Source organism: Aptenodytes forsteri, unplaced genomic scaffold (genome assembly GCF_000699145.1).
Source record: "Aptenodytes forsteri isolate BGI_AS27 unplaced genomic scaffold, ASM69914v1 Scaffold297, whole genome shotgun sequence".
Classification (NCBI taxonomy): domain Eukaryota; kingdom Metazoa; phylum Chordata; class Aves; order Sphenisciformes; family Spheniscidae; genus Aptenodytes; species Aptenodytes forsteri.
Window position 1 is genome coordinate 493,544 of NW_008796167.1, and position 23,093 is coordinate 516,636.

General features: G+C 38.7%; 1 protein-coding gene across 1 annotated transcript in view; it reads left to right on the top strand.

Annotated features, from left to right (window-relative positions):
- Positions 1 to 416: 416 nt before the first annotated feature.
- CCDC60 (coiled-coil domain containing 60) overlaps positions 417 to 23,093 on the top strand; it is a 68,246-nt gene continuing 45,569 nt past the window's right edge. Inside the window, exon 1 of the mRNA XM_019474188.1 lies at positions 417 to 824. Coding sequence (XP_019329733.1) covers positions 417 to 824 — 408 coding nt within the window. The remainder of the gene's footprint in view (positions 825 to 23,093) is intronic.

A 23,093-nucleotide genomic window follows, 5' to 3' on the forward strand; every position in this document is an offset into this window, starting at 1 on the left:
GGCGGGGGGGGGGAGTTTAGGCTGGTCCCCAGGGTCTGGGAGGTGGGAGGCCCTTGGCGTGAGGTCTGCGGGCAGGGAAGGTTGTGCTGTTGTTGAAAATAGGTATAAAGGAAGTTTTATTTGTAACGAAACCCTTCAGAGGGAGGTTCTCTGGCTCTGGGTGTTCCCCAGGAGACTGGTTAGGTTTTAGGTGTCCTGGCCGCTTGGGATTTATTTCTATTGTTTGCGGGGCTGCTGAGGGGAATGAGACCTCATGTAGTGTTAGTTAGCAGCAGATTCTTCTGCTGGGCTACCCTTTAGAAAATTAAAAAGATTTGCTTCAGAATTTGGGCAGCAGGCGTGTGTTTTCATGACTGGGAAACTAGAATTTTTAATAACTTAGGGAGTAAAACCACCAAGGTTCCCATTCTGGAACAATGCCAGTACCAGATGCATCTAAAAACCGCAGAGTTGAGGCACCTGTGGTAGCAAATGCAGGTAGGAGCAGCAGACTCAAGGCACCTGTGATACCAGATCCACCTAAGAACAGCAGAATCAAGGTGCTGGCAGCCACTAAAGTGTTGAATCCTCGAGATTTTGTGTGCATTCAGGCTTTGCCTGGCTTTGCTCAGAAGGAAGGAAAGGTCTTGGCCAGAAGCAGAACAATTTACAGAAGCAGTGAACCTCCAAGAGAACAAGTGTTCTGGGAAAACTACCATAGGAGGCAAAAGCAATTCACTCAGGGACACTTCACCCCCACTGGGAAGCCTTATCGGGAGCTTGGAGAGATTCTGTACACAGACCCGAAGAAACTCACCCTCTACTCTTTGGGGCAGCTTGCACAGGTAGGCCTGACTCTACTGGTTCTGCTTTAAATAGAAAAGCAGGGAGGCTTTTCACCTAAGTAAATCGCAAGCACCTGTTTCCAGGGAAAGGAATCATAATTTCTGTTTAAAGAGGTGTTTGAAACAATAGTCCATGCCTTCCTGTGAATAATCATAGTCAGATATAATATTTGATGATGGTACAGAGCATTTGTAAATAAAGTGGGACTGCTTTGATGTGTATATTGTGATTTGGGAACTGGCTTTTGAAACTGGTCTTTAAAGTTCTTAATGAGAGCACTTAAAATGGAGCAGACAATAGCAGGCTAATGAATGAAAAGGAAAACATGAGATAATGACAATGTGCTTAAGGGAAAATATTCGGGGAAAGGTAACAAGTCTTGAAAATGGAAGGAGAGGAATCATACTGAGGGCACGAGGGTAAAGGGTGGGTTAAAAAGCAGGAATGATAAATGGTGGCAGTTGAGGGGTGGGTAAAAAGCTCAAAAGTTGATCATAGGAGTGGTATAAAAAGTAAAGTGTTTGTAATACAACTGCCATCAGTAGGGATGGCTTCGGAGGTAGTGGATTAATTATTTTGTATTTTACTTTGCATCTGTATTTGGGTTTCAGGAAGGTGTAAGGGGATTAGCCAGCAGTGTCTGTTGTAGTTTGATTGTGTGGTTATTATCTCCTGGTCTCCTTAGTGCTGCATACCCACAAACTTCATGGGTCTTGAACTGTCTCAAGTTGCTTTTAAGTCAAGCTTGAATCATTAAACCACAGGGACAAGGACTCCATCACTGGTGCTTGAGATGAGCTTGCAGTGTTCTGCCATTTGTTTTCTTTTCCTCAATGCTGTTGGCTCATGCAATGAGATCTGAAGCTCTCTGATTTTTCTGTGCTGTTCCATGCAGAGAGCGATTTTCCTTGTGGAAGGAGAGTGAAGTCTCTCCAGCCTATCTGTAACATCAGTCTCTGACTTTGAGCCTACACTTTGCTGTGTGCTTTCTAATGGAGTGCCCAAGGGATAGTCTCTGACAGCTGCAGCAGAAGCAGTGTGGTTATTATTCAGGGTAGGCAGAAAAGATTCTGTCCACCCACTACTTAATTTTCTGCTCTGATTGTGTGTGTTGCATTTAGAGCTTAAAGTTTTTAAATCAAGTGTTTTAAGCCCTAAATAGACAATGGGTGGCATTCGCTTTATTTTTACATACTACCTAAAGCAGCATCTTGCTGGCTGTCTTCATTCAGAGGCTTGTTTCTGTAAATTAGTTGATATCCAGCAAGTGTTGCCAGAGTTCTTGTTTTAACCCTTAACTTCTAATATTCAGAAGGAAAGATGTTTTAGAAGTTGCTTTAAAGATTTTTGAACTGCAGAAATACTCTTCAAAATTCTGATAATCCTGAAAATGTTGGTTAATTTGTGGTGGTTGTTGTTGTTGTTTTGGTATTGAAAAGTGATGTCACTGATGAGAATTTGATCCTTAAGGGTGCTCTGAAACCCAGTTGGAACTCAGGTACTTAACTTGACCAAATGAAAAGTATACTGTTTATACAGAAAATAAACTATATGTAGGTCACTAAATGTGTGGTTGTGGTTTATGCTTTAGATTCATGAAGCTATCAGAGGGGATGTAGTCACACCTGCCGTTCCTTTTTGTGGAGAGCATGGCTAAAAGCACTACATAGTCTTGAAAATCTCAGACTAACCATTTTTTTTTCCTTTTTCTAAAAGGTAATGATTACTAAGTTGAAAAACTTTAAAAAAAAATATATATGTATTAAAAAAAAAAAAATCCTGGCAATGGATCTGACCTGTCCTCTGCTTCCCTCCGTCCCCACAAACTGGAGAAGGCTCAGGGATTTCATGCTGGTCACGCACTAACTCTCACTATTTAAGCTGCCAGTGTGCTCTGCAGATACCTATTTATGTGTTTTTCAGAGATACTAGAACAGAAATGTATTCCTATTGCCTAATTTTAAAAATACTTTCTATTACCTGTATTTTTGCTTTATATGAGCTATTTACCCCCATTCCCACCCACACCTAGCAGGCCCCATAGTATTTTGAATAACTGAGAAGACTGTAGTTACTGGATGTGTCTAATTAGAGGTGTCTGAGAGCATAACGTTCCTGGTAATAAAAATCATGATCTCTGATTAATGTGTTTGCACTCATCTCTGCCTTCTGAGTTAGCATTTTCTTCAGCCACAAGTACAGCTGATGATTTGCAATGATGAATGACAGTAAAATTTGTAAACAACAACAAGATGATAAAAACCCTGTGAATTCAACAGGATTTGAGTATGCTAATATCTGCTGGCAAATGCTACTTTCTAAACTGATGTTATTTAAAAAAATATATTTTTAAGAGCTAAAAACATTTGAGTAAGTATGCTGGGATGGTTATACAAAATGATATGGGCATAGGATATTATGTATAATAATTGCACGTTTAGGATGCATTTGTTGCCATCAAGTATATAAAAATGTGTTCAGAAAAGCTGTATGTTCATGGATGCTTTTTATGTCTTTATTAAGTAAATTTGGTATTTGAAAATGTAGAGCTGATATTTGACCGCTCTAACTGTTGCATTGGAAACTCTGCTGTTCTGTAGTCACACAGAGAATGTGGTATCTGTCTCACAGGGAAAACACTAAGTAAAGTTGGGTCAATGCAGTGGAACAATTGCATTCCACTGCAACCTGCTGGACCAGAAATAATCCCTTCCAAACTACTAGCAATACTGCAAGGGATGGGGGAAGCTCAGGAAGTGTAGCATTTGTGTTTAAAAAGACAAGCAAACAACAAACTCCCCACACACACACCCCCCCCACAAAAAAAACCCAAAACCCACAACAAGGAGGCTTCTTTTACCCATCCTGTACAGTATTATCCAAGTGTAATTGAGTGGCCAGCTTTCACAATGATGTGGCTTTTGTGACCCTTACGGCTTTAGATTGCCAGTTATCCCAACTTTTATTCCCAGCAGTGTCTTAGTGTTTTCAGATGTGCTTTATATGTGGTGGCTTTCTACACGTGCTCTCTGCTCCCTGCCACTGTCTTTGCTAGAAGAATCCTGAGAAGTCAAACAGGCCATGTATTTTAACCAGAGCAGCTACACCAAGCATCTTCCCAATGGATTTTGGGTTCTTGCCTTTTCAAAACTTGTTGAGTGGTGGGGGAGGAGACTCCATGTGGGGCTGCCTGGTTCTGCGCTGTGTTAATATCGGTCCATACCCATACTGCAAGATAGAGCCCATCCAGCTTCCATTACAAATAATTGGAAGTTACTTCATTTGGTTTGAGGTTTTTTCCCCTTCTCTCTCAAAGGTCGGGTGCATGTTGCAGACAGCACTGATTCATTGAAAGTCAAAGAATGTAGCTATCCAGACAGTATTTTTGATTTCCTAAGTGTTCAGAGCAATGTGTTAAAGGTCTCTTTCTTATTCCTTAATGTAACCGTGCATGGTGATGTTAGTCACCTTTTATCATGTTAATATAGCTTCTTTCCTTTAATTGCTATGACAAATTCATTTGCAAAACCTCTGAGGTGGCTTGTTGACTTTTTACATGAAAGAAAGGTGGCCATTCTGACCAAGCCCTAAAAACAATCCAAGTCCACAAAATCTTGAGTATTATTAGTGTCAAAGCCTGGTCTGTACTTGTCATAAAATTCTGTTCTGTAATTCTGTGCTTTAGGTAAATAGGTCACTAGATAAGATTGACAACAGCATCCGCAATGAAAGGTTTTAAGCTGGAAACTGGAGAAGAAAACAGAGCAATTTCTTTCAAGAGAAATTACACTGGTGTTATTTGTTATTGCTGCAGTTAAAGATCTGTCAGGGTTTCCAATTTAAAACCTTTCTTTCCAGAAGACTAAAAACAGGTATTTGAAGGCAGAACTTACAATGCAAAGAACTTTTTTCCTGCCAGCTCTCTGATGTGAAGGTCAGTCATAACTCCTTACCACTCTGGGAAGAGCAGGAAAACACTAGTGGTGGGTTGTCTTCCTAGTATCTCCAAAATGGAGAAACTGGTCAGGCCAGACTACACTGGTGTGGTGACATTCCTAATGCTTTCCAAATTGAGTAACCAATATACAGTCACTGATCAATCCCAGTCTCATACCTGCATCTAAGAAGTGCTATGCTTGAGTCATTTTTCAAAAAAACAAACAACTTTCTGAAGCTTCTTCTAAATCTATAATAAGTACCTTGAAACTTCCCATTTGAAGAACGTGAAATTTCAACAAAATGCTAGTGAGAAAGAGGATAGCACAATATTTCTTTCCGTTAACTATTCAACTGGCTTTGAAAGTGAAAAGCTACGAAATACTAATACTTCCTAGAGTAGTTTTTCTTTGTTAGCTATATGAGGTAGAATATAAGGGTGAGTTACCGCTGGGATGGCTGTTATTCAGAAGTGCCAAAGCATTGATAGAGATGTTCAGATTCAAGTATCTCTTCGGGTATTTTGATAGATTGTTGGCTGGTAAAATTGGACCCTTACACATCTTTCCACCACTTGCTAGAGGTGGTTTCAAAGGCTTTGTTGGTAAACATTTGAGTTTCTCTTTAACAATTAAAAATGCGTATTGGTAGCATGAAGGTGAGAATTTTGAGATGTGCTTTGTTTGCAAGGGTTAATTCATATTTGATTTAAGGTTGGGTTTTGTTTTTTTTCCTGATGGTACTATTTTGCCAGGCTCATCTTGTCATGGCAGCTCAGGAATTACAATGTTTATAAGGGCTGGTGTTCTGGACAGAACGAAGGGAACAAGCAAGAAATGGGGAGGGTACAGAAGAGATTGTAGCAGTGAGAGTCATGCTTTCAGCTTCCCCAGTGCTCCAAATTTATCTTGTTTGTCCTTGTGCATTTCTGATGAAAAATTGGGAATGAAGATGAGAAATACAAAATTATGCCCAAGTTCTTTTTTTCTTTTTTTGAAGCTATGACGGCAGTGCGTGCTCCCCATATGAAAATCAGTGTGAAAACTAAAAGCATCTGCAAAATCAGGTTTGTCTTTACCCTGCCATTGCAATAGCTATACAGGTTGTGTCATGGCTTGGTTAATAGTCTTGGCTGTCTGTTGCAGATCATGAAAAAAATAAATCTCCTGAGTGCAACACAGTTAATATGGGAAACTTCTAATTGTCAAGAAATTTTTTTTTTTTTTCTTGCTTTCTAAACTCACAACAGTTTACAGCTGGTGATAAGCCTACATGCTAGAAACGCTACAGGACAGAAGAGGAAGTAATAGGTTGTGCAAGAAAAGTCAGTAGTTGGAAAACTGCCCTTTATCAATTGACTACTGTTTATCACCTTGCTATTGCCAAAACATATTAGCAATGTTAAGAACAGAGCATGTAGGGGAAAAAAAAGCAGGTGCAGGCATAGTGACACTGATTACAATTTCAAAGTTCATAGTGTCACACTGTAAGAAAGGTTCTACTGCTTGTTACAGAAATCAAAGGGTGCATCGTTTTATGCCTCTGAGAAGCCTGGCTGAATGTACATTAAGGAATGTCTGAAAGACTGTCACCAGTGTGTGATGCTTCCATTTGAAAGCCTACCATACAATGGGTATACAGGTATGCCTGACTTAGGTTTCCATGGACATTTCTTGTACCTAATTAACAGGTGGATTTTGCAGATAGTTTTTCTTTGGCTAACCTTTTCTAGTTTCCTTTTCTTGTTTTGAGTAGGTAAAAGGGTGTTGTGGGGGTTTTTTTTGTGGTTTTTTTCTTTGGTGTTAACCAGATAAAGTTTTGAGGTGTTTGGGTTTTTTTCTTCTTTCTGGACTGAACATACAAGGAAGTAGCTGTTCTGCTCAGTGTGTGTGGGGAACTAACTGTGGGTATTATACCAATGACTTTTCCTACAAGCTTCATAACTTCTATCGATAACTTACGCGTGCAAGCTCTCAGCATGGTAATCATCAGGCAGAACAGAATTCATGCACGTTATCCATCTGAGATGACGTCGTTGCTTCACTTCTCACGATGAAAGCTGATGTACACTTCCAGCTTTCACCAGGGTCACTGCTAGCAACAAGCAAGTGAAACTCTGGTTGAACACATTTTATCAATAACGTTGATTTCCAGTAAACAGAATGAATTCCTCAAGTATATTTTTAACTGTCTTCTGTAGCCTTTAACTACATTGGCAAGCATAACACTACACTGCTTCTCCTTTTTAAAAATAGTAACAGAAGCATTTCTTGTCACAAGAGACAAACTCGGAGGATGTTTGGAAATGAACAGCCTAATGGCATCTCTCTCTCTCATATATGACTGACTTCTCACCCATCCAAGGAGTCATTGACCCACCAGACATTTGCAATGTAATGATAGTGTACCATTATATTGCTGCTTTTATGTACACTTTATTAAATGTTAGTAGCCTGAATTCATAAGGTTTGAGGGTGTATTAGAAAGTGGTGAATAAGCAGACTGCGGATAATTTAGCTACGGAATAGCAGAAAAGGGTATAGCTTTAGGTGACTGAACTAGTGGTCTGGAGCAGTTTGGTTATGTGAGGGTGGTACTAAAAGGAAGAGTGGAATGGGAGACAAACAGAACCTGTGAAGTGAGGTGATAGCTAATGGTGTCATCATAGGCAGAACCAGAACAGAATAAATGATATAAGAAGGAAAGTTCTATTTTAGACATATTTTATCAAATTTGGATATACTTTTAAATTGCAATAGCAGATAGTTTTCTGCCTCCTTCAACAAATGTTACATCAGATTAGGCTGTTAGACTGTACACTGGCTACTGCTGGTTTTATTAATTAAGCTCATTCCCCTTTGTTAGCCTGAACCATAAATATATTTCTTTTAACTTGGGCTTAATTTTTAAAAGCCTGTACTAAAAAGTTGAAAAATGTCAGTCACACCATTTTTAGGAACTAAAATTCTTGTTTGTACATATCCATGGACAAAACAGGGAAATATTACATCATATTGCAGTAAATTCTAACAAGAGGATAACAACATTGCCAACCAAGTATTTGAGATTATTTAGCAGGCATAGTGAAGCTGTTGTTGATACAGATAAGAATAAAAAATGAAATTCAGAAATTCTGCAACTTACTCTGCTACTGTAGTCACGTGTCTGTTAGAAATTCTTGGCTATTTTAGAAAAGCAGCAGTCCTTCAGTGCTGAAGTAGTTGGTTTTATTAGTGTTAACCCTAACATTTAAGCACTTGTGTGCTGAGAGTTTTGTTGAAATGTTTTTCTTCATGGCCTTGTGAGACTGACAATCATTACCTTTCTTGTACCTCTGGAGAAAGTGACTTAGAAAAGTGAATTAACTTAGCTAATTGCATATGGAAAATATAAACCTGGTATGACAGTGAAGAACTTTCTGTTCCTGAGCTCTTGGTTGTTCCTGCAGGTGTTCTTGCTTTGTCTTTTAGAGTGTGAAACAAAAATGGTGATACAAATAAGACTAAAAATGGGGCATATGCTTACAGAACTATAATTTTAAGATTGGGCTTTTTTTATTTGGTGAAGAGTGATAGTTTTACTTTCCAACATGAATATTAAGTGTTAGGTGCTAATCCTGACCTGAGCCTAACTACGTGAAAATGTTATGTTCTACAAAAATAAAGGCTTTATGATCACTAAATTAGTTTGACATATCTCTGGAACAGCAGCTAACCGGTAAGGTCCACACAATCTCCATGCTATTAAGTTCAAAACAGTCTAATCAATTTCAAAAGTTCAATTTCTGTTCCTAAAGGCTGCTTCCATAATGAATTAAGGGAAGCATATCAAATGTAATAATGCATTGTTATTAAGGTTTTAGTAAACTTGCCAAATGTCAGGCTGCTGGTACAGTCATGGTGCATTACGCTTCTGTGATTACAGCTTGAGTTGTCATTTTAGTGAATTGCATTGCTCACCTGGGTTTAGGAATTGATCTGCCTGGGGCAGAAGAGAAGTGCATTATAAAGGTTACGCTTTACAGTGAATATTCAAAATGTTAGATTTTTAACAGGTTTAATGTCTGCTTCTCTTAACTAGTGCATACAAATAGTCTGTAGGTTACATAATGAAAGAAATAGACTACTCCTTGTATTTGAAGAACCTGGTGCTCCCTGGCTGCAGTGTGGCAGTTAAAAATTACTTTTGCTAAACTGGTAACACTTTGTCAAATGGTTACTTTTGGGAGAGAATGGGAAAAAACATTTTGAGATTTGACTAGAAGTGCTATGTAAGAAATAAACGTTTGTTACTGTTTATGGGTATGATTGGTTTAGAACTTGCACTGGACAGTTAGGTTAACACTCTTTGTAATTCATGGATGAGTTTCTGGTTTCCTATTCCTTTGTGTCACTCTGATAGCACAAAGGAGCGTTAATGCTGATCTTACCAGACACTGGAGGATTTCTTTAATGTAATGTTCGGTGGAGTTATGTCAGGAATGAATGCATGTGTACCAGAAATGTAATGAAATGTTTCAGGTGGGAAAGCTGAGCTCTTTTGCGTACATGGAACTTAGGAACCTCTCTGTGTATGTGATCGCTAGTAGGAAATGGTAGGTATTTAATTAGGGGCAGGGGAGCATGAACAATGTGGAGATTTTTATATTCACATGGGGGGGGAAATCACAACTGATGTAGAAGTGCAGGACTAGATTTGTAGGTAGGTTGGGTTGTGCTCATTTCTAGGAAGGATGATAAATTTATAGATCAGTTTTACCCCAAATGATGCCAAAAGCACTTTGCAGGCTGAATGTAGAGGTCGTATCATCCATCCCTGGTTAACTGTGGTCAACAGAGCAGAGCAATACTACCTGAGAGTTCAGGATAGAAAGTGATGAAGAATAATGTATCCAGCTGACAAAGGAGAGGTGACCTTAAGTGAGCAGACAGCAGTTTAAGCAAGTTGAAGTTTAGCCAGGACACCTTGCTAATTACCCCCCAAACTTTGCATGGCAGAGGAGGCATCATCCTTCTCATACAGAAAATAACAGTTTCAGGGTAGGTTGATCTGAATGCAAGAACTTCAAAACTTGTTCTTAAATTGGAATATTTCCCTGTGCAGGCAAAGTGAATGAAGGCATTCAGCAGTGAGGGGAAAAAGTGTAATAATTAAAGCTTGAGTTTGACTTGCAGAGGAAAAACCATTTGTGTAAAATCAGATTGGTGGTGTTTCACTTTTCTTGAGACTGTAGAATGATGTGTCTTAAATTGCAAGCAGTGGAAGGCAGCACTTTCCATGGCTAGAGTAGCTTCTCATTATTCATGAAATGCCTATAGAAAAAGTGTTGAATGCACAATGGCAATGGAGGGGAGGACTGTAAGCAGGAAGAGAAGGACATAATGGAATGTCACTACATTCCTTGTAGTGTAATGTGACCTTTCTATTAAATTAACGTTATGCTATTTGCACAGAAGGAGAGCTAAGATAGAGAGTATTTTTAGGGAACAATAGTCAAGTTAATTAGGCAGCTATATAACTGTCACTCTTTACATCAAGAGCTCAAAAGCAGGGTATGGGGAAGGAGGTGGTAGCTATAATGTTACTTTGGATTCTGCTTGGTTTGAAAAAGGAGTTATTGTGTTATTTGTGAAAACTAGGCTGTGACATTGTTTGGGGTCATGTAGCCTGGAACCTGTTTTTCTGGTGTGTTAAGAGGGAGGTTTTAACTTAATTCCTCAATGGCTTACTGCTAAAAGGTTTATGCATTCTCTCTGCTAATCTAACGGGTACAAAAGACAGATTCCACAGTCCTTGTTGGTGTGGAACACTCAGATATTTCATATGCCTGAGTATCAACCTCAGTGGAGTAATCATGGAAAGCACAGTTCTTCAAGTGAAACACTGCTAGATTTTTGGTCTGTGAGCATTTAACTTCATACACACCTATGCAATTTCGTTTAAGGGTCAAAAGATGCTTCATAAAGCTGTTGTGATGTATTTAAATTTGTAATTGCTCATTCATACACTGCATCCATTACAAATCTTCCCTTTTTAAGAATGACTTTGACTTTTTAGTAAGCTTTCTTATTCATAAAAGGCAAATTCTAGCTGTATTACATCGGGCTCCAGATAACAATCCGTATGTTTGAAATAAAGAGACTGCAAAGCTGTTAGGGTTATTTGTAATACTTTCTCTGCTGCAATTAAAGTTAGGTTGCAGTAAATTACAGAGCCCACTGATGCCTCTGGCCAATCCTAGTCACTGTGAATGCACTCTACTGTGTCTTTAGCCTTGAGCTAATGCCTGTGGCACTTCTGGGAGGGTGAAATCATGTCATTCCTCATCTGTTAGAGCAGTCCTTGGACTGCAGTCCTTCAGTCCAAAATGTATTTACTTCAACAGTTTTGGCCTCAGTACTTCATTTCTCTCCTGCAGGTGCAACTAATGGTTCCCGGTGATCAGATAGCCTCATTTGTCTTCCATACTGAGGATCCTGATCTGTCCAGGATTCCTAGGTGGCATCATTTGGTCCCACTACGTGTCAACATTTCCCTCTCAGTGTTTCAGGAACCCTGTGTTATTGAACTCTGCTCTGTCTCAGTTGATTCCTCCCTCTTCCCTCAAAGTCATTCTTTAACTGCTTGTACCCCTTGAATTTGTTAGCTCCCAGTTCAGATGGAGGAAGACTTACAGTTTTGCTAGATAACAAATGATCCTCGTAGCTAACTGTTTGCCCTGCTGTTTGGGGAGCTATTTATTTTAAGAACAAATGAAGTTATCTCATAACCATGGCCTAAAAATAAAGGATAAACATTGTCTTTTTTCACTGGAGGGTTAAAGGCAGAAAGTCAAACCTGTTGTGTCTGACAATTTTAGAATAAGACTCACACATATGGTTCATGCCTTGAATTCCCTCATGACTAAACTGATACCTTGTGTAGTTGTGATACTGTCTGACCCCAGCTGCCAGGTGCTACTGGTCATCTTGATCTGTGGTCTGCCAACTGGCTGTGTTGGATATGTCAGAGAGGCTGTGGCACAGTACTGCAGGTAGTGAATATCATCTTGTGGAGCCTGCATGTGAAACATTCCCCACAAAAAAAATCACATGTGAGAGCCCAGCAGCAATGTTCCCCTCCTGTCACATAACCTACTGCCAGACACATGCCTGAATATAGGGGAATAGGAAATAGTAAAGGTCTGGAATTCTGGTCACTGGTAACTCTTAGGACTAGTACTTTCTTGCAGGTGTAATGATATTGGCAGGTTTGTTGGCTGGCTGGTGAAGAATGGTGTGAGTGCCATTGATTCACAATGGTCAAGTGGGACAACCTTAAGCCACGTCATAGTGGCAGTTGTCTACTAATAAAGATTTTTGCCCAGAACGGACTGAAATAGATGGATTGTGATCCATCTGCAGCGCAATGACATCATAACAGTAGGACTGAATTTAAAGAGAGTTTATATTTCCTTCCTAAATGTTTTCTAAAGCCAGTATTTACTGCTCTATTTAGTGTTGATAAGTTATGCCAGAGCTAGAAGTATTTATGACTTTGATACATTGCATTTATTACATTGACAAGATAATTGGAAAATCTATAACAATTGTCTTGTAATTAAAAACCAAACATGTTCTAGTCCAATTCCATTGTGATGGAAACTGATCTCCCTCTAGTTCTGAACCTGTTTTCCGAAGTGAGCAGATTGTTCAAATAAAGGATCTGTTCAGTTGTACAAAGGAAGCCTTTTCTCTAAGGAAGCTTCTCAAATACATAGGACCAACACAGCTTAGAGCATATGGTTAAAATATTCTGTCCTTTATGCTGCTTTACCTTGTTGATACTTTGTCTTAGGGTTATGTATTTACACATTCAAGAAACTGAGAGTCTTTGTACTATAACAGAAACATATTTAACTTTTCTGTTAACACCTGCAGCAGGTGATAGGTTATCTACAGGTATCTGCCACACACTGCTTCAACTTTTTTTTTTATTAGGTTACCCTGAAATGTTAGAAATTAATTCCTGGAGTCAGTGTCAGCTAAACTGACAGTGGATCAAAGCTGTGAGACAAATTGCTCATTACAGTTCAGGGAGCTGAATCCTCTGCACAGACAGCTGTACCGTCGCTGGAGGGTTCTCAGGCACTTCACCCGCATGCTCTGCCTCGACAAATGCTGCCATTGTTGGTGAAGCTCATGGTGGATTTCTGTAAAATAAGCTCATTTTAAACTCCCATCAGAGGCATTGCTATGTCTTGGAATTGTTATTTGTTTGGTTGGGTTTGTTTCTTGTCAACCTGTTTAGAGCTTGTGTCACTATGCAACAGCCTGAACTATAAACAATTATGTTAATCCATGAAAAATGAGAAATTAAACCTTGGCAGGATCCTAGTGATCCCTATCTAGGCTCATCAGATGAAAGCTTTTTTTTTTTTCCTGGCTTTTTCTAAAAGCTTAGCAGCACAGAATCCATTCAATTTTGCTGTCTGACAGTCAGAAATCAAGTCTTGCTGACAGTGAGCTCACTTCATCTTTTAGTGAAAGCAGATAAAAACAGATTAAAAAAAAAAAAACAAACAACAAACCTTTTCCAAATAGTCACTTTGCCATTTCCATTAGCTCATCAGAAATGTTTGAATCCTTCCCTTTTAAGAAAGCTGCTTTCGGTAAAATATTATGTAATTTTTTTCCCTTCAGGTATTTCACTTTCAGCTGATTTCCTAAATTAATGTTAGCTTATACTGTCTATGTGAGATCTGAATTGGTGCATGGCAATAATTGGCAAGTCAGAGCAAGTTAGCTAGGTAAGATAGAGGCTGTGGGGTAAGGCTTTCCAGCACCTATTGGTTGTAACAGCAAATTGTATGAATGTAAGTCTTTGTGCTGTTTTGCTCTGAGGTCAGCTGGAAGACACTATTGCTTGAAAACAGTGATTTAATGGCAGTATGACATACAGCCTTAAAACTAATGGAATACAAAATAGGAAATCAAAACAAAGACAATGCTTAAGGAGAATGGGCCACAGATGTAATGCAGTCTGTGCGTGCAGCTGGCACAGCTATCACAAAATGCTTCTGAAAATAGCCGTCCTTTGGAAAGTCAAGTTTTGATGGTTTAGCTGTGGCTTATTTATGTGTCAGATGTTAGCAGTTTGGACTGAACTTCTTTTACAAGAAGTGTAGCATAGTTCCTAAATATTAATTCTTTTTTTAAGTTGCAGATAAAATGATATAGGGCTTTATTTGCAGATAACCTAATCAAATCTATGCCAGAACGCTAGCAACTTAATCTGATGATCTAGCCTATACTAGGTACAAATGAGGGGGATATGTGCGTGCATGGTTAAGCTTTAGTATGAATTACAAATAGATAATTAAAAGTGCATTTTTAGTTCAATGTGTTGTATCTAAAACCCATGCAGAGCTGCTTGCTGGGACCTTGGTGTGGATACAAAGGGTGTTTTGGACTTTGTATCAGGATTAAAGGATACTCTGTAATCTTGCATAAAATACAGCCACTAAGATCCTTTTCTTGACATGTTCATCTGTCTCATGTTTATCATGGATGAAGTTGGTGCCAGCCAGTCTGTGGATGCACATTCATTTTGCTGTTGCAGTATGGACCATATTCATCCCTGTCAAAATATGGATTCAGTTAGGATCTTTATTCCAGCAGAGAATTTGACCCTCTAACAAAAATATTCTTGAGTGAAATTAAATGATGGTTCAGAACTTGGTTATCTTTTTGTTTGTAAACTTTGTATTTTCAGTTTACCTGGGGAGAATGTGCATTTATATAGCAACCATTGTATACTCTTTGTTTATTCTATTTGAAGTGTTATTGGAAAAATATTTTAAGAAACATTTAAGCATTTTAATAATATTAGTCTTCAGCTTGCGTCCAAAAATGCATGTTTGTTTTAGGGAAAGCAACAGGAGTGGCTGCCTGGAAAAATAACAATGGAACTGTCAGTCCCATACTGTGACGTGCATGTGGTAAAAAGATGACTTTTTTAGGGCTGGCAGATGCACTCTGTTCATTTTACAGGTCATTAAATTTCTCATTATACAAACTCAATCATCTGAGTTTTTAAAATGTGATTTAGAATATCCAAAAGATTAGACAGTGTGCAAGATAAATGTAGAAGCTTAAATTTTGAAAGACAAAACATAATTTGAAAAAATGATAGATAAATTCCATAATGATCCTACTATATTATTCTCATTGTCCAGCTACTCCATATGGAAGGCTACATTCTGACCCTAGGTATATCACTGCATGCAGAGTAATACCAAACAAAAAATTTGTATTTGCCAGTCTGCTTAGAGATTCTGATTAATCTGTCTGCATTCTAGAGGAGAGAATCTGTAGTAGTAATTTGTGCATTAGGATATGATCTTTCTTGTTGTGGCTAGAAAGCTGCATCCCTTTAAAAATGCTTTAAAATTTTGTGATGATAGAAGAGAATTATGGTTACTAAACTTCTCTAACATTTCTTTGCAGGATTTTGTTTTTCCTAATCACTGAGTCTTAGCTGTCTTTGGAAAAAAAAAAAGCTTCCTCCCCCCTCCCTGAAATGGATGTAATGTTTGTTTGCCATCTCAAGATCTACAGATATCAGCTACCACTTTGGAAAAAAAAGTGGTTACTTTTGACAACTATTTGGCCTGAGTAATAACTCACTTAAATTTCGTACTTGGAAAGCAATCTGTTAGCACAGCTCTCCTCCACACGAGTTTTCTTAGGAAAGCCATAGATGGGAGGAAGTGATGTTTAATCAGCTGAGCTTTCTGTTATAAAGTTGGCTTTCCATTATTTTCTTCTACAGAAACATGAGTCACTGTGATCCCAGAATAACAACATTTAAGAGTGCCACTAGTGAGCTGGGAAGATACAAGTGAAACAATTGCTCTAACAAGCTCAGGCTTAATCTTTCCCTATACATCTGGTGTTTTCTTCTCCAACCACAGTATTGCTGTCCAGCCTTTCTAACACCTTCAGGCTGTTGTTACATGAGGTGTAGATATTGCTCAGCAAAAAACAGCTATGAAACAGAACACATTAGCTTAAGCATTTATCCTGAGACTAAGACACTGCTATTTCACTAGAATGTGTCATAGTCCCACAGCTAATTCTAGACTATCCCTATGGATTGTCCAGAAATTAGATTCTTGACATATCCCTAAGACTTCTCAGACCTTTAAATAAAGTAAGTACAGTCTTTCACACTGATTAAGACTATGCTAGACTTCATAGCTTCTTACCAAACTAGGTATGTGGACCAAATAAATTGTCTGCTGCAACAGGGCTTGGTAAGTATGTGTGTTCATGTGACTGAATGCTTCTGAGCTTAGTTCTGAGTAAATCAAATGATCTATAACTGGAGAGGTCCAAGATGGATCTCTTCTGCACAATCTTGAATACGACACCCTCAGTCTTCAGCATAGCAAGAACCTTCATTACTAAGAGACCTTTTAAAGTTTTACTGTGAAAGTGCTTCAGTAATGTCCGTTCTTTTTACTATGCCAAAGTAAAGCCTAGGATGGAGATGAAGGTTATTGGCTTACTTTTGTGTCCTGTAAGTATAAAAATACAAGCAAAAATCACCATGGCTATTCTAGTTATTCACAGCTTTTCTCTAGAGAAGAATCATGGTAAAACACATTATAGCATACTCCTTGCAAGCAAACAGGGTCATGCAATATGAAGTAACAATAAATTAAAGTGTTTTAGACCTCTGGTTATCACAGTTCTAGCTCTTCAGTTGCCCACACGCACAAGCACCTAAACTTATTCTACGGCCATCTGAGAGTAACCAATTTTAATCATGGAAATGATGACTATGTTATACCACTTTTACTTTAGTACTTTGTATCAAAAAAAATGTTTGTTTGACTGCAAACAGTTTTGAAGTTTTGCAGATGCTGTCTGTGAGCAACCAGTGTCATAGAGCTCTGGAAGCTAACACATTCAATCAAATAAACGTGGTTTTCCATGGCATTGCTGTTCCCAGCCTCCATTGGTCCTGCCCATCCTCTTTAAGAACTGTTTCTGAAAATCACCTTGTCCTTATATGCAGGGCATGAACCACTTCTGGGTCTGCCTTCCCAGAGATCGGAGCTCAGACCACAATGAGGCTTCTAAAAAATCATTGTTCACATCAGAAGGCTTGCAGACTTTGGCTTCGTCTATGTGGGGAAAAAATAAGTATAGCTCATCAGGTTGAGACATTCTAGAAATAAGTGCTGGCTAGACACAAAGCTAGCTCACACAGGAACTTAGCATCCAGTAATTTGACTCTAAGTACCAGGAAAATTCTCCAAGCCCTTTCTCCTTTCTTTTTAAAAAAAAAAAACAAAAAAAACCTCAAATACAGGTGGATACAATGAACTGATAAACCTTACTAACATAAGCTATCAAGTGTTCTGAGACATCAGTAAAGCAAAATCACAACATAAAGCTGATAATTTTGAACTCAACTTTCTTGCATGAAAGAGGTTTTCTAAAAGAAGTTATGAAAGTAACTGTCTCAGAGCTTGAGATAGAAGTTTTTGGGACTGATCCACTGTGCATTCTGTTTACAAGGCAGAGCTGGGCTTGCTTATGCATCCCCAATTCCTTCCAGAGGTTAATTTAACCATAATTAGTTGTTCCTTCTACCAATAGTTTTCCTGTCCCTATGCCAACTAAAAAGACTTTCCTTTCTGAGTTCTGAGATCTAGTTTGTTTGAAATAATGTCCTTTAGAAAGTACAGCCAGCTCTTTCTTTCTTGTGAGTCTGGCAATCTTGGCCAGCTTTTGTTTTGAACAGGTGGATACAATGAATTCTGATAAACCTTACTAACATAAGCTATCAAGTGTTCTGAGACATCAGTAAAGCAAAATCACCCACATAAAGCTGATAATTTTGAACTCAACTTTCTTGCATGAAAGAGGTTTTCTAAAAGAAGTTATGAAAGTAACTGTCTCAGAGCTTGAGATAGAAGTTTTTGGGACTGATCCACTGTGCATTCTGTTTACAAGGCAGAGCTGGGCTTGCTTATGCATCCCCAATTCCTTCCAGAGGTTAATTTAACCATAATTAGTTGTTCCTTCTACCAATAGTTTTCCTGTCCCTATGCCAACTAAAAAGACTTTCCTTTCTGAGTTCTGAGATCTAGTTTGTTTGAAATAATGTCCTTTAGAAAGTACAGCCAGCTCTTTCTTTCTTGTGAGTCTGGCAATCTTGGCCAGCTTTTGTTTTGAGAAAATTGTGCCAGGAAGCCTGTCATATTGTATTTTTTTTAATGTGTTTTTCTTTGTTGGGGTTTAAAATGAATTTACATCTTATGGAAAATGCTCGCTTAACAGTCTTTGCAGAATAAGATTTTCTATTTATCGACAAAACCAGTAGGAGTGGTGCATGTTTGCTCCCAGGACCTCTCAGAGAATGCATTTTGGTGGGAATGGATGCAGCGATGATAATGGCTTTGGTCCCAAATCTGTTTATTCGCTAAGTGGGCTACAGCAACTTCCAAGAAAAAAGACTCCAAAGCCCGTTTCTTTTACCTCAGGCTATATAGCATATCTCACTGCATTGTCTGCATTATGTTGTCAGTTGATTTTTTTTTTTTTTTTTTTTTTTTTTTTTTTTTTTTCCTCATTGTAGCCCAGACAGTGAAATAGGAAGTAGCTCATCTTTCCGAGATGATTTTTTTCTGGGCCAATGATGATACTTTTAGTAGAAGTCAGATCTATTCCACTGAAAAAGTAAATAACTTTTTAGGCATGTCTGTGCTTTAATCAGACCTATTAAAAAACTATGAGATACATATTCCCGGGGAGAAAAATTGTGTTGCAATATTGAATTTTCAATACTTCTGAAATTCTAGCTAACATGACTGTGGTTTTAGAGAACAAAGGCACTTCATTTGCTGGATTGATCCTTCATCACTGTCCTGTCTTTTCTGTCTACTGTGTAGAGGGTACACATAATCGGTGTTGGTAGGTTGAAGTACTACCTCTGTGTGAAGGACTTAAGTCTATGCATGAGTTTAAGGTACAAGCTCGGCAGAAGAGGAAGAAGAAATTAGATACTGCTAGGGAAAGAGTGTATCTCAAAAAGACAGTTTACTACTTAAAAAAATCAGTGAGCTATCGCCATCTTCCTAAACCACATAATTTCTGTACCTTTTTTGACTATTTGTTTTTAAGGCCTCTATTTTTGCTAATTCTAATTGTACTTCTGTGAAACATTTATTTAAGCTATTCAGACAGCACAGGATAGTGTGAAGGTTATTACACAGTAGTGTACTTTGCCTCAGGCTCCTGAGCCAGTTTAGCATTTTGCAGTCCTTTGCCATTACCAGCTGAAGTAACTCCTGACTATAAGGACCTGTGAGAGAGAAGCAGAAGAACATCCTAGAAAAATTAGTGCTTAGCCACAGGCCACCTTGATGCTACTTCCTAGCTGTGAAAATTAATTCTACTAGACAACAGAATTTCATCTCATGCTAAGCTAAACTTGGCTCTGCTGTGGAGCAGGATGAAGCAGATGATCACTGTCAGGGACCTTGTGAAGAATTTGCTAACTGGTCAGTTGAACCGGTCATCTCAACATATTTACTATGAATCTAGATGCAGAATTCCAGAGGTGGAAAATGGCCACTCTGCTTACCTCCAAGAACAAATCCAAGCAAAGGTCGCATCAGAGTGAAATTTCTTTTACTCAGCCCATAAGATAAACAGATTATCCTGCTCACAAATAAATGCTGAGACTTTTAAAGGAACTGTTTGAAACTCTGAAGTTCTTATGGTCCATGAGGAGTTATGGTAAGACAGAAAGAGGTGGAGGGCAAGGTGTCAGCAGCACATCTGAAATCCACTTTAACTTCAGTGCTCAGCATCCACATGAAGAACAGTTGTGGAATGTTAAACTAAAACGTGGTTGAGAAGAAAGGAGGAGGTTCAGAAATTTGCCTCCTTTAATGTTCTTCAGTGACAGTGACTAATGCTGTAAGATTCAGTCAGACTGTGGGAGGGGATCTGGGACTTCCAGACTAAGATGCAAGCTTTTGGCTTCACAGACCTGCTTTCAGTACCCTGCTCTTCCTGTAAAGATGGTAAACTGCTCAACTACTACCATAGTAATGGGGACTGTGTAAGTATCATAGATAGATAGGCTTTGGAGTCTTCACTGCTGCTGGGTGCCCTTGTAGCCCTCGTAGTCCCTCCATTTCTGCCTAGCCAGAAGACTGTGTCTCATTCATCACACTCGGAGCCAGCCATGCTTTTAGCTACACATTTGAGACATCAAGGTGTGAGTATTACTACTCATATCTGGGAATGAAGCCAAAGGAGAGGTAAGGTCTTGCTCTGTTTTATTAACACACTGACAAGAAGTGCTGTGCCTTAACAAACTTAAATAGTAAATAATTCGTACACTGATGTTCAGTAAATAAAAGCCAGCATGAGAGAAACCATGGAAGTTCAGGAGGAAACAGGATGTCTTGGGTTTTTTAGTGGTTTTTTTTCTGATCCCTGAGTAATGACAGGACAATTTGAAATTCAAACAACATAGTAAAGAGTTAACAGTCTTCGCAGCTGAGAACAGTGAGCAGTGGCCAAAAACAACCATTAACTTCTGCATGCACTGCTTGTTTATTGAGCTAATATTGCTTACCCTCCTTTTTTTTTTTTTTCCCCCTTCTTCTTCTGTAGGAGAGAAGTGCTTTGATTGTTCTTAACACGGCTGTGGTTTAGTTTTGTGGTAATTTTCAACTTTGGTGTTCTTTGTCCTCTACCAGGTGGCAGTCATCATGCTTTTTATTCCATGGTTTTTATTGATTTGGTCAAAAGTAATTAAAGAGATAATTCATTCTCAATTACATTTCCTTGAATTTCCTGAGGCTGGTAACTCTACTGTCCAGCTGTGTCTTCCTCCACTCCTTCTCAAATTAACTTTTGTTCTCACTATGAAATAAAACAGAATAGCATGTTCTTTTTTTGTTTGTTGCTTTTGGATTTAATAGAGACTCTGTGCTGTAGCAGATATCGATCTGACAATTTTATTAGGCACTCCTGCCTTGGTTCATGAACTTTCATGTTTTTAACATAGCATTCCAATAAGAAATCCTGTGTTAGACTAGCAGAAGTAAGAAACTAATTTTTTAGAGACGTTTATAGATGTTTCTGCTTTCTGAGTGTCCTTTGTGCCTAAAGGGTTCTTTTCAGCACTTTTGGTAATCTATTTTAAACTCTATTAAATGCAAGAAGGAAGTGAGCACTATTGTGGTGCAAAAGGGTTTTCTTTTTTCAGTTTAACACAGATTACATTCATTTCTAGTAGAATGGATTTTTGGCAATCCAAAATGTCTTTGGGACATTTGATCTTCTGGAAGAAGATTTGGGGAGAACATTTGTAATACTGACTTCAGTAGGGGAAAATACCTAGAAAACATTAGCTAAGGCTGAGTAATATTTTCATTGCCAGTATGCAACCAAAAATGTGAATAAAATGCTTTGGGTGCTGCATATACCTAAATTACTGGCATGTTGCCCAGAGACCATGTAAATGACAGAAACAGAAGGCAGAAATATAATCAGCATAAAGAGAGATGTCATACAGAAGTGATAAATTTTTTTGCTTGTTTGTTTGCATTGACTTCCAAGGACACATTTCAAAATTTTCCAATCTCTCATTTTTTTTCAAATGATCTTAATGAAAAGAGTTTATGGAGACTATAAAGATGTCAGCTCACATAAGGTAGTTGCTTAAGGGGTTAAAAGTAACTGTAGGGTAAATGCACTGACAACAATGGTATTACAACTGAGATTAATTTGATCCAATTATTTTACAAAACTTACCAAACTTATCAGAATTAGGTAAACATTCTTTGGAGACAAGAAAATTAAAAAAGGATTTCCCCAAGGAGCATGATAAATGGAGGGAAATCGATGGAATAAACAATACCAAGCTATTGGAGCTGGTTTTGTCATGAAAACAACAGTCCTTCTTTACATATGCTTTCCATCACTGTAATATCTGAATACTTCATAAATGTTCATGAAACAGAAGTGTTATTTTTCCCATTTCAGACACAGGGAGTAGAGGCACAATGGGCTGTGAAGTTTGTATTAAAATTCATTGAAGTAAAAAAAAAAAAAAAGCTTCTGCTGGCTGGGATAAGGTGTTAAATTTTTTATTTAGGATGTCAGAGGAAATTTCTGACAGAGGTGCAATTGAATCTACTTATTCCAAATCTCATTCTCATGCCTTCACTAGCAGACAACCTTTCTCTCACTTTTCAGCTGCCTCCTTCCATTTTCCTGATATGTCTGTATTGACAGTAATGTGTTCATTGGCGTGGAGAAGGAGACCTAACAGGACTGGAGCTCCCTTGCTCATTAAAACTACTCATGGCAAAACAGTGGGATGAGTGCCCCTTTCTGTCGATATCAGGACCATTTCTGACCAGAGACCAAGGAGTGGAAGCTGCTGCAATAGCTCTTATCAAATGCTCCCCTTGGCAACAGAGCTTCTCAGTTGCAAAGTGCTTTGCATTATTGATATGGTACAGCACAACCTTAACAAATCCGGCATCTTGTCTTTGATGCTGATATGTATTTATATCTGCAGATTTAGTTGTGGCTCTTTTTTTTTTTTAAGCTGAAGCACTAAAATAGCATTACTCTTAAAGGAATCTTAATTTTCTGCAATATATTCTTAGTGAAGTCCTTTGCCTCAGAGGCTCTTGTGTTTAATTGAAAATTCTCTTTTGGTCCTGATGTCTGTTCCATGTTCCCACATTCTAGTGAAAGGGCAGAAAGGGTCAGTACTGAGCAGCAGCAGTAAAAGAAGAAATAGGAAAAAAAATAATCCTGAGTACTTGGCTAGAATACTGCCTTTAAAATTAAGCATTTAGAATCTCACCTGCAGAACAGCAGTAGTCATCTCTATGTAGTTGTGCTGGTTTTGGCTGGGATAGAGTTAATTTTCTCCGTAGTAGCTGGTATGGGGCTGTGGTTTGGATTTGTGCTGGAAACAGTGTTGATAACACAGGGATGTTTTCGTTACTGCTGAGCAGTGCTGACACAGTCAAGGCCTTTTCTGCTCCTCACCCCACCCCACCAGCGAGCAGGCTCGGGGTGCACAAGAAGTTGGGAGGGACCCAGCCGGGACAGCTGACCCCGACTGACCCAAGGGATATTCCACAACATATGACGTCATGCTCAGCATATAAAGCTGGGGGAAGAAGAAGGAAGGGGGGGATGTTCGGAGCGATGGTATTTGTCTTCCCAAGTCACCATTATGCGTGATGGAGCCCTGCTTTCCTGGAGATGGCTGAACACCTGCCTGCCCATGGGAAG